The 17,971-nt window shown below is 31.8% G+C and overlaps 1 protein-coding gene across 1 annotated transcript in view; it reads left to right on the forward strand.

Moving 5' to 3' along the window:
* The first annotated feature begins 570 nt into the window (after positions 1 to 570).
* LOC105625816 (focal adhesion kinase 1) overlaps positions 571 to 17,971 on the forward strand; it is a 91,653-nt gene continuing 74,252 nt past the window's right edge. Inside the window, exon 1 of the mRNA XM_012207128.1 lies at positions 571 to 731. Within this exon, the coding sequence (XP_012062518.1) occupies positions 571 to 731 (161 nt within the window). The remainder of the gene's footprint in view (positions 732 to 17,971) is intronic.

A 17,971-nucleotide genomic window follows, 5' to 3' on the forward strand; every position in this document is an offset into this window, starting at 1 on the left:
TAGTACAAAACATCTTTTTCGATGGTGGTATAGCTACATTGTGGTTGCTGTGCCTAATGTGGCGCCGAACGTGTTTGGCCGGTGATGACTAATGGCGAAGGAAGATTGCTAAGTTCGCAAAGAAATGTTACTGATTCTGAAATGTCATTGATTCTGATTCATGTGCCATAAGGCGGTTTAATATAAATCAAACTCAAATGAATATTTAGAACATATAGATTAAAAGAGTAGAGACGTGATTACGCGCGTATGACGGCTCGGATATCGGTATCGCATTATTAGGTTAGAATTCAAAAAACTCTACAATTAAAAAAATCTACAATATAAGCATTTATCTGATGATGCGAATTAGCTAATGACATGAGCAATAACCGATGTCGGTCTCGCAATGAACATAAAGAGATGATTAATCTTAAGGAGCACTAACTTAAAGTCTACCGTTAAGGCTTACAAAAGGTCCGCACGCAGAACGCCATGACATCAGAGAGAGAGAGAGAAAGGAAAATCGGAAAAAAGAACTGACTCGAGCGCCACAACTAAACTTGCAACGCCACAGTGGCAACACTGTACATGCCATCTGCAGGCGGTACCGCCAACGCGGTACCAACGATCGTGCGCAAGATGGTGCGTGCCGCGTGCGTATTGACAGGTGCCTTGGCAGCATGGCGACCAGTGTTTACGACAACTGATCGTGGTCGATCAAACTCGCGCCGTGTTCTGATTCAGCCAATGTACAGCTGTTTACAGCGTAGGTGGTGACCACGTTTCTCTCAGGCGCAACGACACGCGTCTCGAACGACTTCGTGTTCGCGTTCACGTTTACGCTAGTGACAAACGCATAAAACCCTTTCTACAAACGGTGTAGTGCACGCAAGAAGTGGCGCGTGCTCGATAGTGTTCCATCGGACATCACGTCAGGTGGTGCGACTCCATTGGGCTTCGCACGTTACACGCAGGCTCCTCTAACATCATCGTGCTCATTGTCGTGAGTATTGACTGAATTGTTAATTAATTTGAGATTTTTTTTCGAAGCGGGCGGGACATTGATGTCCCATATTTCATTTCGACGCTTTCCGGCGTGGCGCCGCGAATTTGACAGCGGCGGGGAGAGGCCATCTTTGAGGTCGTATCCTCTTTTACGCCGGCGAAGTATGATTGCGATTGCATGAATCGTATTACATAAAACTATTCAGACGACAGAACGCCGTGGAACAATGATGAATAAACTGGCTGTGTGTGTGTGCAGGGAAGAAAGAAGGCCTGCCTACGCGAGTAGTATGTGCTCCGCGCGTGTATGGGCTTAATTTGCAATTTTTGCAAATTGTCTCGCGAAGCCTAGACTATACTTACCCTACCAGGCCTGTCTCAATTCACAAAATTTTAGTCGTATCGCAGATAAAATCAACATGAATGAAGATCAGGATGGAGCATTTTATGCGCAATGGAGATTCCGACTTTCGATTACACAAAATTCGTTTGCGACTTTATTGATAAAATATGATAAATTTTGAGAAAAAGAGGGTAGAACTTTTTGATAGTTTTGTCACCGCTAGGGTATCGTTTTATTTCTGTGTTTTGTGATGTATTTTTCTTCATAAACTCGAAAATAATCGTTTTAATAACTAGATTTAAAGAAAAATTGATACATTGAAATAAAGTGAATAAAATTCTTATTCGCATTGTTATAAAATCACTATTAGTTATGCTTTAATAATTTATTTATGAAATTAATTCCTAAGTTAGATCTATTGTGAATAATGTTGCTTCACAAAACGTTAATTAGATCATATTTTATATTATAACATTTTATATTATAACATTTGTCATCTCGGAAATTTCTACCCTTCTTTTCTTGACAAATCTATTTTTTATCGTTTATAAAACAGAATCATTTTTTCACATAATGTACATCGTAATGTTGTACAAATTTTACGAATACTTTTCTTTCGTAGAGTAAAATACTTTAACAATTTGCGCTCTTAGAAAAACAAACTAAAATTAAACTTTTTTTTCCTTTGATCCATTCTGATCATAAAATATTCTCCACATTTAACGTCTTGTGCTACCGCAATCGATTGCACTGTATTTTTCATTGGACGTAATTTTCGTCTTGATGAATCTAATTTTCAAACTCTAATTTTCGACTCGTAAATTATTCTCGTGTTTATTCTTATTCCCACATTCATAAGCTTATTGAATAATAAGTTCGAATTGAATTATGCGATGCTATTACATTAGAAATTTATTGAGAATCAAATGGAACAAAAATCATCTGTTGATTCTGACATGTCATGTTATCTCGTTATCTTGATAATAATAGGCAAAGTCATTGGTCATTCGATCGCGCAAGTACGATCGCAAACATCCATTTTGAATTCGCATAGTTTCTCTATCCGTGGAAGAACATTTGCTTCTGCGTACATTTGTGTCTTTTTGATGTTTCTATCTAAAAAAATAATGACGAAACAAAAGTCCCTCTTGAAATTATTCCACTTTCATCTGAAATATTTTTCGATATCTTTTATATTTTTCCAAAATTTTCAAGGTTTCCATATTTTTTTCTTACTCTATGCTCTGTGCTCTACTCTGTACTCTATATACCAAATTTTTTCGCAATCGCAAATTCAAAATCATCTAATCTTTTAATGTGATCAGTTTTAGAAGAACTGTTCGCTTTTTATTTAGCAAAAGTAATACAAACATACAGTTAAAGCTGATGAGAATTATTACACTCATTTAAACCATTCTAGCAATGTTCTCACTACTTTACTTTAAATGATTGTTCCTGTTTCTTGAGGATTCAAATAATGGTTGCGTTCAGCGGAATGAACAGTTGAGAGAGTGCTCGCTGCTATTGATATATTCTTTCAGATCTAAAATGCTGGATAATCTAAGAGAATACACCAATAACAGCGAACTGTTGAGTCCGCTGAACGCAGTCAATGATTTTTCAAGGTCTATACAGATGTAACTTGGGGATGATAATCGACACTTTTTTACCCTCCTTTATCAATCATCGATAGAGACAGCGACATTTGAGAATACGAGATGTTCATGTATCGCTCTCACGTTTGTCATGCATTCTTTCCTCTTTTATTTCACATTTCCGTCAAACATGGCAGCGAAAGAATGTAGTTCCGGCGTTGAATTGAAATATCCGTCATAAATAATTATATAGAATCGTCACGTTGGTCTAGCTGTGTGATTTTTTTAACATAGTTTTTCTGTTTTTTTAATTTGGAGAGGTGGAATCTTTCCATAACAAAAATAGATGAATAACGGTCTCTTTTTGTTTCTTTATATCATAATCAATCAATAATTAATTGTATATCGTGATTATAAATATTCATTTTTATGGTATTGTAGGGATTTAAAATGTATTGAAAAATAGTTGAAATAAAATCAAGCGACGTGCTTTTTACAGATAGATACATATATGTATATTTCATTATATATATATATATTATAGGATACAAATATTAAATTCTTATATTTCACTATCTCAGCATTTCTATTTTATAATTCACTTATAATCTATGTTATAATCTATGTTAATATTGTTCTCACTGATTTCTGTAATTGTTACTCGGTGCCTTTTGCATTTTTTCAGAACCTCTTCTATGAACATTTACCAATATTTCTTATATTTAACATTTTTCTAGCATTTTTTACTTGGAAAACTAATGCAATATTAGTGCACATTGACAATGAGTGCAATTAAATGAAAAAATCATTTCACATATTTTATTAATAAATATTTCGACTCTTTTTAATCATATATTCTTTATTATCACAATAACTTCACAATTCATAATATTAAAAGAATTAAATTATTATTTATTAATACTGAAAATATGTAAATCGATTTCTACTCAATTGCATTAGTGTTACACCAATGGAAAATGTTAATATAAAAATAACATAAATTAAATTGACTAAATAAATTAAATGAACAAATAAATGTATTTTGAAACGTTATTTCTAACAAGTAATCTTTTTCAAATGTCACTCGTCGACTTGTATGCATATTCCGAGAGCTTCTAAATCAGCAGATAATTTCCCATCACGAAATGAATTATTTTCCGATATTCTAACATAATTCTCTCTTGTGTGCCGAGGGCAGTTGGTTTCCTGCTAAGGTGTAAGGGGTTGTAACTCAAAAATAAAGGATTATATATCTTTATATCACAATGCCAAAATCATTGCATTAATGAAATTTAGATATAGTGCTATTTTCTGTAACATATCTCTTGACTGTAAACTTGTTTTGGGATTGTTTGAAGGATAAGAAAGAATGAAGCCCAAAAATCGCAATTGCACTGATTTAAGAGCTCATAAAGAACTCCTAATTTTGAATCTATGAACGATTTCTTATTGTTAATTTTAAGGTGGAAGAGACTGTATGGGCATCCACTCACACAATATCTCCACTTTTAAATCAAAATTCCTGCTAATCGAAACGAGTCAATTTTTTTCTTATAATGTTTGAAAGCTCATAAATAGCTCCTAATTCTGAACTATTCTTTTTTTTATTTTGGCATGAGGGACCAACTGGATAGGAGTTTCGTAGCTTACCTCAAGAGCTTTTCAAAACACTATAGTAAAATTCTTTTTCATTAGAAACTTTTCGAATTACAAGGCTTGAAAGTTACAATTCTACCAGCTTTAGCATTACCTAAGGTATAGTCTGATTAAAACTTGAACATTATTCAACATCATTTTTACATAAAAATGAAAATAAAACAACCTTCACTTTGATCTTGACAAATGTTATCCAGATCATGATCCTGAGCATTTAAGAGTCGATCGGACACCTTGGCTAATGCTCGATCGGTAAACTACAAGAATGTAATGAAAAATAGGACTTTTTATTTACAAAAGTAACCTTAACGACGAGATCAAATCAATATCTTCTTATATCTTCTTTCAAACCAAACAACTTTTGTTTGAAACATTTTTCCGATCTACATAGTTTTTGAAAAATCTTAATGCATTATTAAAAATGGGGACATCCCGTATAATATGCGTGATAATTCAATGGGCATTCATGTCAAAGAAACTAATTGACTCTTAACAATTTTCAAGTGTAATGTTTTCACAATTTTTTTGCGATTCTTACTAATTTATTTATAAATTATAATTGACATCATACTATATTACAAGACGTCGGACTACAAGATAAAGAAACTTGAAAGTGGAAAATTATTTAGATCTTATTCTGGTTATCCGCACGAAGGCCACCAGTCGTCGCGAATATCCGCGCCGCGGCTGTTGTTAAGATTAATTATGTGCTACAACAGTTTCAAATGATCTATTGTGTCTTAATGGCTGTGTCACACGCTCCAACCTTGAGAGTAAGTCGAGGCAATTGACCTCAAACCGGATCTGGAATTCTTTTTCTTCAGGAAAAGCTAATGTGAAATTATAAAGGGGTGATAGATCTTGTATATTAAAAGTCTCATACTTCGAGTTCAAACGAATTTTGCAACTGTTCACAGCAAGAATATTTTGTTTAAATATTTTATTTAACTTTAATATTTCTTTTACATCTAATCTTTAACGCAAGCTCTGCTTTGCTATTTTAATACGCATACATGTTTCGGAAGTTTTTTCCTCATGAATCTCCGAATTAAAACGTGTTTAACAATATGTATATACTGAATAATGTCTTTATTTTTTGTACACATAAATCCATATATACATATATATGTATAAATTAAATAATTAATCGAAGCTGTAAATTAAATAGTTAACGGATTCAATTGTTAATTCACTGTCTCACACTTTTAACGCGATTGATGCGGATAGCGAAAATTTACCGTCGCGCAAGAGATTAGCGCTTTTACCATCGGTTAAGACACCTTGATGTTTAGACCCGTTCCATGCTTGTCGATCGCTTTCATGTTCGATTCATCGTAATTAGCTAAAGTATCTAAAATTGAAGCTTCGACGTCCATCATTCCGTTCCGTCTTTATTTTCGTTATTTCCACTCCCGAAATCTTGAAGGATTATATTATACATTTTCCGTTGCCAATTTTCGATTATTGATGACCAAGCCATCGATCTTGTTCGCGTTCTCGTCCATGTCTTTCTTCGACACCGACATTCAATCCAAGCTGCATACATCTTCGCAAACTTATCTCTTAATATCTGAATCTACAGGTAAAAATATTCTTCCTGTTTTTCTTCCCTGTCTCTAGGACTCCTTGTCGGAATCCTAGGTTTTAATTCATTCCTCTTCCGACGAAAATTCGAGCTTTACTTTCGCTTGATAGTGTGTCTTGTAACCATTTCGCTTGATTCGCAAGGATATTTGTTGAGACGTCTCCTCGAATGGGACTTAATGGAAGATTTTTCGATTCAACTTTAGCTTGAAAAAAAACCTACGTTTAGTTTCGTTGGGTTTCTTATGGAGGCTACAGATTTTGATACTATCAATGGATTTATAGAACTATCACAATCTCTAATTCGATTTCCCTATTATTACTGTGAATTTCTTTCGATATTTTAATAATATTGACAAGATTGCTTAATTATTCAGTTGTTGCTTTTCCAAGATTATACTACTTTTCCAAGATTATATGCGTTCTGAGAAAAATACAATCAAACTTAAAGTGACATGTTGCGTCGAGCAGCGTAATGTAACTCACCGAATGATGATAATAGGTAGAGAAAAACCGTAAAGAAAAGAGCAAAACTAAGAGTACCTCAATTCGATCAAGCGATTGCAATCCGTTCGTTAGACGAATCAATCTTTATTCTGATTCTTTTTGTCCTGAGCGACAATTTACTCTTTGCAGTCATATAGTAGTTACGCTTTTTTATCTGTTTCCGTTTTAATGACGCGTTGCATGTGATTTCGTCCATTTACGATGCATGTCTGTATAAATAGCATCTTTGCCATTTAACTTTGCTCTGATCAGTAATTACTTCGAAGGTCTTTAAACTTAAAATTATTCCTTTGTTGTTAATTACTTATTTTTAATAAATCGTTTTTATGATTAATTTTTATAATTATGTACTTAACAGGAAAATAGTATGAATCTGTCTTTCTATTGTCTGAGAATCTTAACGAATATGCATTTTTTTATTCTCTATCAAACTTTGTTATTAATTTCTTTTGCCAATTGTCCATTGCACAGAATCGGAAACGACTCTCAACATGATCCGCGAAATAATTTATCAATATTACTTACTTTCTGCTGGGATTCATCAATTTAATCAAATTTTCACCTACCAGCAAGTTAATAGCGCGTGCTTGGAAATTTATAGTGCGTATAATTAAAAATGTTCTCTCGTAACTTCTCATCTCCTTGATATATATTTACATTCTATTTTATACGGCTCGTTCGATGTACTATTATAAAAAACGTATTATATTGCTCTATATTATATTATATTATATATCTCTAGTATATCTATGTATACAGGGTGTCCCATTTTTAATGACGACTTCATATATTTCTTGAACAATGCATTTTAGAGAAAAATGTTTCGAAAAGTTTCATGACTTCGAGGGGGGCATAAGATGGTGATTTTGGATGGTGTTGTCAAGATTAATGAAACTTCCTATTTTTCGTTACATATTCTTGTTGCTCTCAAAAATTTTCCAAAACACTACAATGAAATATTTTTTAATTAATTACTTTTCGAGTTATAAGACTTGAAATTACTCAATTAGTATTACATTAGCATTACTCAAGATGTTCGATTGATAACTAAAACTTCTTAAAGGGATGCTGGAGTTGCCAAATTGTCACTTTGCAGATCGATATAAATCTCTCTAATTTACTGAACGGAATCCAAAATCTTTTTACATGATTAAAGTAGACGTAAAATTTGATGTTGCAATAGACTTTATATTAAAATCGAAAAAAATTTAAAACTTACATTTTTTTCTCGTAGAGCTGCCTGACATAGATGTTTCCTTACAGTACAAAAGTTTTATAGTTCGTATAGATCAAACGATAGCACTAAGCATATTACGTGCACAATACTATGAGTTTATGAAACTAGAAGATTAAAAGCTTAAAAAGAAAGATTTGTATCGATCTGCAAATGATGTGTATACGAATGCTGAGCGAAGATTCGAAATAGTAAACAAAGCAATAATTATGTCTAGCAGTAGGTGTTCAATCTTGCAAGAAATGGCGTTGCAATATGTTAGATAAAGACAGATAAATGCATTTGAGACACAATGATATATAATAAATATAAGAAATGAATGAAAGATGTCACCATTATCGAATTTGGAATTTAAAAAGTCTGTACTATCGATCTCGATCAAATTTGGCCGTCACTCCAACATCTCCTTAAGAAGATCCTAAACCGATTCCCGAACTTAATCGAGGTCGATAGTACAGACTTTTTTAATTCCAAATTCGATAATAGTGACATTTTTTATTAATTTCTTGTATTATATAATATTATACATTGTTCTATCTTACTCAAACGCATATATCTGTTCTTATCTAACATATGCCAGCATCATCTATTGCAAGACCGCGCAATTACTACTATACGAAATTTCGGCTTTGTTGCATTCCCAATCTTCGCAAAGCATACATATATTTTCTACTTAGTGAAAAAACTTTTCTTCTAGACTTTCAATCTTAATTATACAAACTCGATTCCAGTAATGTGACCTCAGCTGCACACTTATTTTGAAATCCAGCTGAAAAAAGTTTGTGCGTATTTTAATAAAAATTTTGCAAACTGTAAATCCAATTCGGAGATTTTTTACTTAATGGAAATGATAGTAAAAGGACGATTTTAGCATTTAAATGTTGTTCAGAACCTGGATAACATTTCAAAGGTCAAAGCCATTGGCTTGTAATTTGCTCTTATTTTCATTTTTACGTAAAAATGAAATTTCGATGCAAAACTGAAATAATGAAATGAAATGAATATTCTGAATATGTAAAAAATCTAATTAGTTGAATATTATCATTGTTATATTTCATAATGTAATATTATTATTATCGATAAGTGTAACCTTCTCTACAATTATTTTCAATCTGTGATACATATCATATATAATTGTTTTTTTATCTAAAAAACTAAATTATAAACAAATTAAATATTTTTAAAAAATTCATCACTGCAATTGTAATCGTTTAAATAGTAGGCATTCTTATTTCATATAATTAAAAAAAATGATGTTCACATAGTGGACAATCGAATCCTGTATGTAATTTAGGAGTGCTGGAATTTTTATTTAATTATATAATAATTTTTTAGGGGGTAAACAAGATTATTTTTTTATGGACAAATGTGGACAAATGGACAGTCTAATGCGACGTTTTGTCGAAATTTGCATTTAAAGGTGTTTACAAAAAAATCAAAATAGCACCTATGCTAGAATTAAGTGCTTTATATGTGCTAATTATGTGCTCTAGTGTCAATTTTGGTGCTCAAACGATTTAGAAAATCGCGATTGAAAGAGAGATGCTACTTAACGTCAAATTAGCACCTCCTTCATTACGTATAAAATAAAAAAATTAGTATAGTAAAATTAAATGCTTTTTAGTTGCTTTCAAAATAACAAAATTAATGTATTAGGTGTACAACTTTGCTTCCGCCGTTTTTTTCCGAAATTCGAGGCTTTATTGTAAAAAACTGGTTATACATTTATGATTCAAAGTATTGTCCATCGCTGGCCACTACTTTCTTCCATCTTTCGGGTAGCGTACGAATCCCGCGTCGAAAAAACTGGTCATCTTTTGAGGCTATCCACGAATCGATCCAATTTTTTATTTCTTCATAAGACGGAAGTGCTGATCAGCCGTGTGCCATTGATCGAAACAAGTGATAGTCAGAGGGAGCAACGTCTGGAGAATACGGCGGGTGGGGTAGGACTTCCCATTTCAACGTTTCCAAGTATGTCTTGACCACTTTCGCAACATGGGGTCGAGCATTGTCATGCTGCAAAATCACTTTATCGTGTCTCTCGTTATATTGCGGCCGTTTGTCTTTCAATGTTCGGCTCAAATGCATCAATTGCGTTCGATACCGATCGCCTGTGATTGTTTCAGTCGATTTTAACAGTTCATAATACACTACGCCGAGCTGGTCTCACCAAATACAGAGCATGATCTTGGAGTCGTGAATATTCGGTTTGGTCGTCAACGTGGAAGCATGGCCGGGAACTCCCCATGATTTTCTGCGCTTGGGATTATCGTAATGAACCCATTTTTCGTCCCCAGTCATAATGCGATGCAGAAATCTCTTCCGTCTTTGCCTTTCAAGCAGCTGTTCACAAGCAAACAAACGCCGTTCAACATCTCTCGGCTTCAATTCATGCGGCACCCAATTTCCTTGCTTCTGAATCATTCTCATGGCTTTGAGACGTTTTGAAATGGCTTGTTGAGTCACTGCCAATGATTGTTGAGTCATGCCAATTCTTCTTGATTTTGAGTCTTGCTCAAGTAATGTCTCCAATTCTGCATCTTCGAAAACCTTCTCTCTTCCACCGCTATGTCGGTCTTCAACGTCAAAATCACCGTTCTTGAAGCGTTGAAACTCACGACACGTTCTTTCACTAATAGCGGCCTCACCATAAGTATTTGAGAGCATTCGATGAGCCGCAGATTTCTTCATATTGAAGCAAAAAATTAAAACCTCCCGCAAATGACGAGAATTTGGTTCGTAAACTGACATTTTCAATCGAGAATAACTTTATGATGCAGACACAAATCGACTAATATTTTTATGGGGTTATGTTGACAGATGCCCAAGTTTATTGTATGACGTCTATGATCTATTTATTTCGACCACCACTTATCCCTAAAGCCATCTATAGGAAAACGGCGGAAGCAAAGTTGTACACCTAATAACCGTAACGATTTAAAATACGCCAATAAAGTTTAATACATATAACATATGTATTAAACAACAAGAGTAAAATATCAATTAAAATATAGATAACGAATAGGTTGTAGGTTCAAATTGTTCTTTCACTTTTGTGCTCTCAAAATATATACAAGAAGATTTTGCATCCCCTTTAACCGGTAAATTATCCCCGAAGTGATCACCCATCGCTTCCCTACAAGAATAAAATGCCAGTTTTATAAGTTAGCGAAATAAAGTGAGCAGAATCAATTTTAACTAATATTTTTATTTGTTGCTTATTTGTTGTCAAAGGAAAATATTTATTTTTATTATAATTTATTAATATTGCTCTGTCGGTTTTTTTTAAATGATGTTTCGCTAACTTATAAAATGTTGGCACTTTACTCTTTTAAGGAGACGATGGGTGATCACTTTAGGAATAATTTTCCTGTCGAAAAGACGAATCAAATCTTGTTGTGCATATTTTGAAAGCACATAAATGGAAAAATAATTTGAACCTTCAACTAATTCGCTATCTGCATTTTAACTGGCACTTTATTTTTGTAAGGAGACGATGGTCACTTTCGGGAGTAATTTTTCTGTCAAAGGAGATGAGCATCAAAATCTCGTTGTGCACATTTTGAGACATAAATGGAGGAACAATTTGAGCTTACAACCAATTTATTATCTTCATTTTAACTAGTACTCTTGTACCGATGTTATATGTATCAAAGTTTGGCGTGTATTTTAAACCATTATAATTAATTAATTTTGTTATTTTGAAAAAGTGCCTAAAAAGCACTTAATTTTATTAATTTTTTTATTTTGTATGTAATTTAATGAAGGATCGAAGTACTAACTTAAACTAGCCCTCACTTTCAATCGCGATTTTTTGCTAAACCATTCGAGTATAAAAATTGGCACTAAAGCACGTAATTAGCACATAAAAAACACTTAATTCTGGCATAGGAGCCATTTTGATTTTTTGTGGAGAGGGATGCTAGCTTAACAGACGTCTCCGAAACCATTGATTCTAAAAATATAAACCAAACGTTAAATTCAAAGTATTTTATCTATTATGAGCTCAGAAAGTGTCATTATCCTAATATTTTTACAAATACACCGTTTTTACAGAAGTCAGACTTTAGTTTTCAGTCAGTAAAAAAATCGTCGCAGAAAATTCTTCAAATTAAACAATTGTAACTTCTATAAAAATTGATGGACAGAGAAGAAAGAAAAGCATTTTATAGGAAATTTTATGACCTTCAGTTTAGTGTATCTTATTTTTTTATGTAAATTCTTCAGAAATTGATATATTTATTTAAAAAATAATAAGGAACACGTTTTTCTAGAAAATGTTGAAAAAAGGCATTTTTTGTCGAAGTTGCTTTTCTAAAATAAATTTTGAAAAGTGATATGCAACTAGGATCGTATGCAAATTATAAACTTTAAGAATAATACGAATATTATTTTTTTCAATTCCATTACGTACTTGTATTAATTAATACTTAAATAGAATAGAATAGAATTTATTAGCTTCAGCATTTATATAGCCAAAAAGGGAAATTAATAACTTAAATATAGCTTAACATAAATTGAGAGTGTATAATATCTTTTAAACGCTATCTTTTAAGCAACAAGCAAGTTCTTTATTAAAATTTATTACAATATTCATCAAAATTTATTTATATCTCGATAACTATTCGTTTCATACGAGATTAAGGATGTTATCTATTTTGAAAATATTAGGAATTTAACAAAAATTTTACAGCTTATTCTTATACATGTCGGAGATTTACGACATAACCTGGAATTGATTCATTGAAACAATCCAAAGTTATAAGAATTTTAATTTGCATTTTACTCTTGATTTTATGAAAAATGTGTAATCGTATCGATTTAAGGTTAAAATGGATAGAAAAAATGATAGGAATTAGTTAAAAATTTGAATTTAAAAAATGTACCTTAGATGTATATAGAAGAGAAATATTTGGTTAAATAATTTTAACTAAGTACTGAATGCGTGCGTGCGTGCATGCGTGCGTACGTTCGGAAGACATTGAACATAATCCGATCAAATTATCCAAGTTGACCATGTGATTCACCATGAAAATGTAACAACATGCTGTTATGCCTACGCGGCATACACATGCGTACGCACATGTATGCGGTTTTCTGATTGTGTGCGTGTGTATGAGTTGAGTTGTCACTATATATAACATTGGAAAATAATAGTAAGAAATAAAATTATAAATTGTTAATTATCTTTTATTATACATATATATATATATACTTATTTTAATATCATTTATTATATAACTTATTCCATAATAATTTATTATAATTATTTATTATAATTAAATGTCAATAAGTTTCACAAATTGCATACAATAAAAAAGATTTATGTTTATTATTATAAATTTTAGAATAAATAAAAACGAAACAAATAACATTTTTTTAAATAAAATGAGAAAATAAAATATTGTAATATCAATCGGAAGAAAAATAAATGAATGAAACTAGTCGATTATTCTTTTTAATGCTATTTTTTGTTTTTTTTTGTTTTTTTTTCCTTCATTGAATTTTTTTGGCTCCTGAATATTTGAAAGAATATTTTGTGAAAAACTGTACCTAATATTTTTTCAATGGTTTCTACTTGTTTTATTGTCAATTTTTTTCCAATAGGGCTGCATCTCTGCAAGTGTTAGCTACTTTGTTTAATCACTTCTTCTGAGAGTGTTTTGCTCATACTGTGTCAACTTTTTGCTCATACGTGTTTTGAACGTGTTTTGAACGTGTTGAACGCAACACTTGGAATATTCATACACGTCATTTTTAAGCTTATTCTACAATGTGCTCTTTGTTTCCTGTTTCTTGTTTTTTACTTTTTATTTTTTTCTCCTTTGCAACCGTTGTATTAACAATTATATTTCTTGTTGTATTTTATTTCTTGTTAATTTCTTGTGTCTTTCGAAACAAGTCTGTTCATTAATTTTTATCTCAGGCGATATAAAATAAAAAAACCGGATAAGAAGCAAAAAGACAAGATGTAAAAAATAACAAAAAGCAGAAAACAGAAAATAAATAGCACATTGTAGAATAGACTTTAGAGATGTATCCATTCCAATTCAGCAAGATACCTAATAGAGCAGAGAGAATTATAAATTTTTACATTTAAAAAAATTCAAACACAAAAACGGTATGCATAATCTAATACAAAATGAGAGAAGGATAGGACAAAACGAATCTTTTTTTATTTTAAACATCTCAAATAAAAAAATCAAGAGATTGCGATAAAATTTGCGAAGCAACTATTTGAAAGCTCATTTTTAAGCCATTCAGTAACATAGAAGTTTTTATATTCACTCAATTGATTTCTGAGATATTGGTTGAAAGATCCCTATTAAGCTGAACCCCCCCCCCCCCATCATCAAATTCGATAGATAAAAAATTTAGTGCTTTTTATTTACTAATTATTTGCTAAAAAAATTTTTTTGCTCCGGCAGTTTAACTACTATAAAAAAAATGGGAGGGGTCCAGGGGTTAATATAAAGTTCTCCCCCCTACTGAAAAAATAGATCCAGTGATACTACAAAAGAATCAAACATACCAGATTTTTTATTTGCTCCAAGATAGTCTAAATAAAATTCGGAAATTTAATATTTTTAAAAAAATATCACGACCTGTAATCCGCGTCGAGTTACTTCAAGTCCCTTTTTTACGTCCACAGAAATATTTGCTCGAACGATATCAGAGTAATCATTAGGTCACGTATTATCGAAATATGACAAAATCTGATTTATTTGCTAACTGTAAAGTATGGAAAATAGGATGTCGAGCGCGAGCGCACGGCTCCTCGCGGTCAATCCACCCTGTTTTATAGTCAGTGCTACTTGTATCGCTCGCTAGAATGTTGCAAGAATTATTTACTCGCAAGTTTTTTGACATAGTAATCCTGGGACTATCTATTATCGAATCGTACTAAAATCCAATTTATTTGCTAATTTTTAAGTGTGAAAAATTATGAGTTATTGGAGAATGCTACACGCCAACTTTGACTTTCCATCATCCAGGAATTATTTGCTCGAATGTTTCCGAAAGAAAAATAATCCTGAGACTATTGAAACATGCCAAAATCTGATTTATTTGCTAACTGTAAAATATGGAAAACAATGAGAATGTCGAGCACGGCTCCTCGCGGCCAATCCGCCTGCCAACTCAAAGTTGACGCATAGCGTTCTCTATTAAATTTTTCACACTTAAAAATTAACAAATAAATAGGATTTTGGTACGATAATAGACAATCCCAGGATTACTGTCATCAAAAACTTGCAAGCAAATAATTCCTACGACATTCTACGAGCGATACAAGTAGCACTGAGTAAACAGGCCGCGAGGAAACCGTGTGCTCGTGCTCGACATTCTCACTGTTTTCCACACTTTATAGTTAGCAAATAAATCGGATTTTGTCATATTTCGATAATACGTGATCTTATGATTACTCTGATATCATATACATTCGAGCAAATAATTCTGTGGACATAGAAAAGAGATTTGAAGTAACTCAACGCGGATCGCAAGTTCGATATTTTTTTAAAATATTAAATTTCCGAATTTTATTTAGGCTATCTTGGAGCAAATAAAAAGTAAAAAATTTGATATATTTGTTTTTTTGTAGATCCATTGAATCTATTTTTTTCAATATGGGGGGGGGTCCTTTATATTAATCTGGATCTCCTCATTTTTTTTATAACAGCTAAACTGCCGGAGCAAAAAAATTTTTTTTTTTAGCAAATAATTAGCAAATAAAAAGCACTAAATTGTTTTATCTATCGCGAATTTGATATTTGATAGAGGATCCAGCTTAATAGGAGTGGTTGAAAGTCTGTTTTTGCTCCACTCTATATTGTTAACTCTTGATTGTTAAATACTAGAAAAAATAATAGAAAAAAATTTAATCGTGTCTATTACTGCTTCGAAGTTTATATCAAAATCGATCCTTTTTCGAGCATTTGTCACTGGAAAATTGCATTGTGCTTCACTATTAATAGCTATTACTATTTTATTTATAAATAGACAATTTTATAGCATCATATCAACAACTGCGAACCTAATCCTCGGCGTATCTCTTTTTCTCATATTCTAAGGACAAAACATTTTACATGAAATACATTATAAATGGCCCAAGAATTTCAAATCAACAATGTGGAGTTATTCACGACAATTTCATTCTCGCAATTTTTTTTGCTGAGATTGTGCTTTTTCCCATTTTTTGAATGAAGAAATCTTTTCTTATACACTTTTTTGGTCACTATTTTTCCTTTCCATCGATAAAGATCTACTTTTAAACCTACTTGTAAAAAAATACAATTGTAACTTTTATCCGCATATAAGCCAACAAAATCTCGTGTATAATGCGTATATAATACACAGTCTGACCAATTTATGAAAAATGGCATACTGAGAGAAAACGAATATAGTATATTCGAAAACGATTATAGCATAAATTATAACATAAATTTGATAACTTTTGCAATTTAAGTAACTAGTTTTACAAAGTAATAGTAACTGAAGTAGTACTGAATACTATGAAAAATACAGTTACGGTAACAATATTGTAGTACTATTAATTAGTAGTGAAATAGTGATTCCAACTACATTGAGTAATTACTTGGACTTCATGCAAATAAATGAAGCAATTACATTTTTTCTAATTTAGACAAAAACTTTTTTTTAATAACACTGTATCATAGTAACTAATCATAGTAACTAATAATTAATCATTGTTGAACTTTACGAAATACATTCAAAGTTTTTTCTCTAAAGTCGCTCAGCATGAGCAATATGCGGCATTGTCATTAGAGGGACGTAGCGAAATTCAGTTTCTCTTAAGAAGAAAACCACTCAATTTTACAATAAAAGGCGCGATTGGTTTCGAACTTGGAAGACAAAAATAAATGTATACAAAAATTTGTAACTATGTATTATAAAGTTTTAATGAAAACTGTAAGTAAACTTCCGAAAACGTCAAACACCCGAGTATCGTGAATTTTGACAGAAACTCTAAATACTCTAAATGATGTCAAGTGAATGCTCTTAAATGGATTTTCACCGACACGAAAGTTTAATGCCAAAAATGTTTATACAAAGTTATGTATCGCTGGAATGGAGTTTTGTAAATGTTATTTCCGTGCCAATAGGTGCACGATTTTCCACGCGAAGCGACTTTCATTCTACCGTCTCCCCAGCTTCAGCGTCTGAATTTCCACGCGAAATGAGTTTCATCCTACTATCCTCTCCATCTAGGGGCGGACAAAAGTAGAGTAGATCTTGGAGGTCAAGGTCAACATCAAAGTCTCTCTTTAGAATGAGCTTTGTAAAGGTAATCCATTCAGATGGTAACTTTATTTAAACTTTTTGACATTAAATCTTCTTATCGGTGAAATCCATTTAAAGGCATTCATTTAACGTCTTTTAGAGTGTTTTGTCAAAATTCATGAAAATCGGGCATTTGACGTTTCGAAAGTTTATCCAAGTAAATTAAGTAAACTAAAAAAATATAATAATATTAATATAATTTATTATATTAATATATATGCAATTTATTGTCTGATTAATGGTATTATATTTTCTTAAGTTCACTTAATCTAGTTTCTTATCTATAATCTTATATATAATCTTATAAGAATTTAATAATATATATAGGATAGGATTGAATATTATAAGCACTGCAAGTAATATGAGCACTCTTTATATTTCTGTCCGATTAGTATTAATAGTGTCAACTGTTGTAAAAAGATGCATCTATCTTCGCGACATTCCAATATGTTACGAAATTTGATCTAAATTTATGTACTTCGGATATTTATCACATTATTAAATAAGTAGATATGTTTATTTCTATTATTGTTTTATTTCTTCCTCACATGTTTTCCTCTAACTTGGGGATTCAAGGTCCCCAATCTATATTAAGATAAAATTTGTTCTGCATGTTAATATTTGTTAAGTAAACAATATTGAATCATTATAACTTCATCATAAAGACCCAAGACTATTATTGATTTATTAGACACAGGAGTTTCCATAGTATGCATGGTCGTGCATTATGGGCATATTCATTATTCCTTATCATTATTCTTT

Source organism: Atta cephalotes, assembly GCF_000143395.1.
Source record: "Atta cephalotes unplaced genomic scaffold scaffold00003, whole genome shotgun sequence".
Classification (NCBI taxonomy): Eukaryota; Metazoa; Arthropoda; class Insecta; order Hymenoptera; family Formicidae; genus Atta; species Atta cephalotes.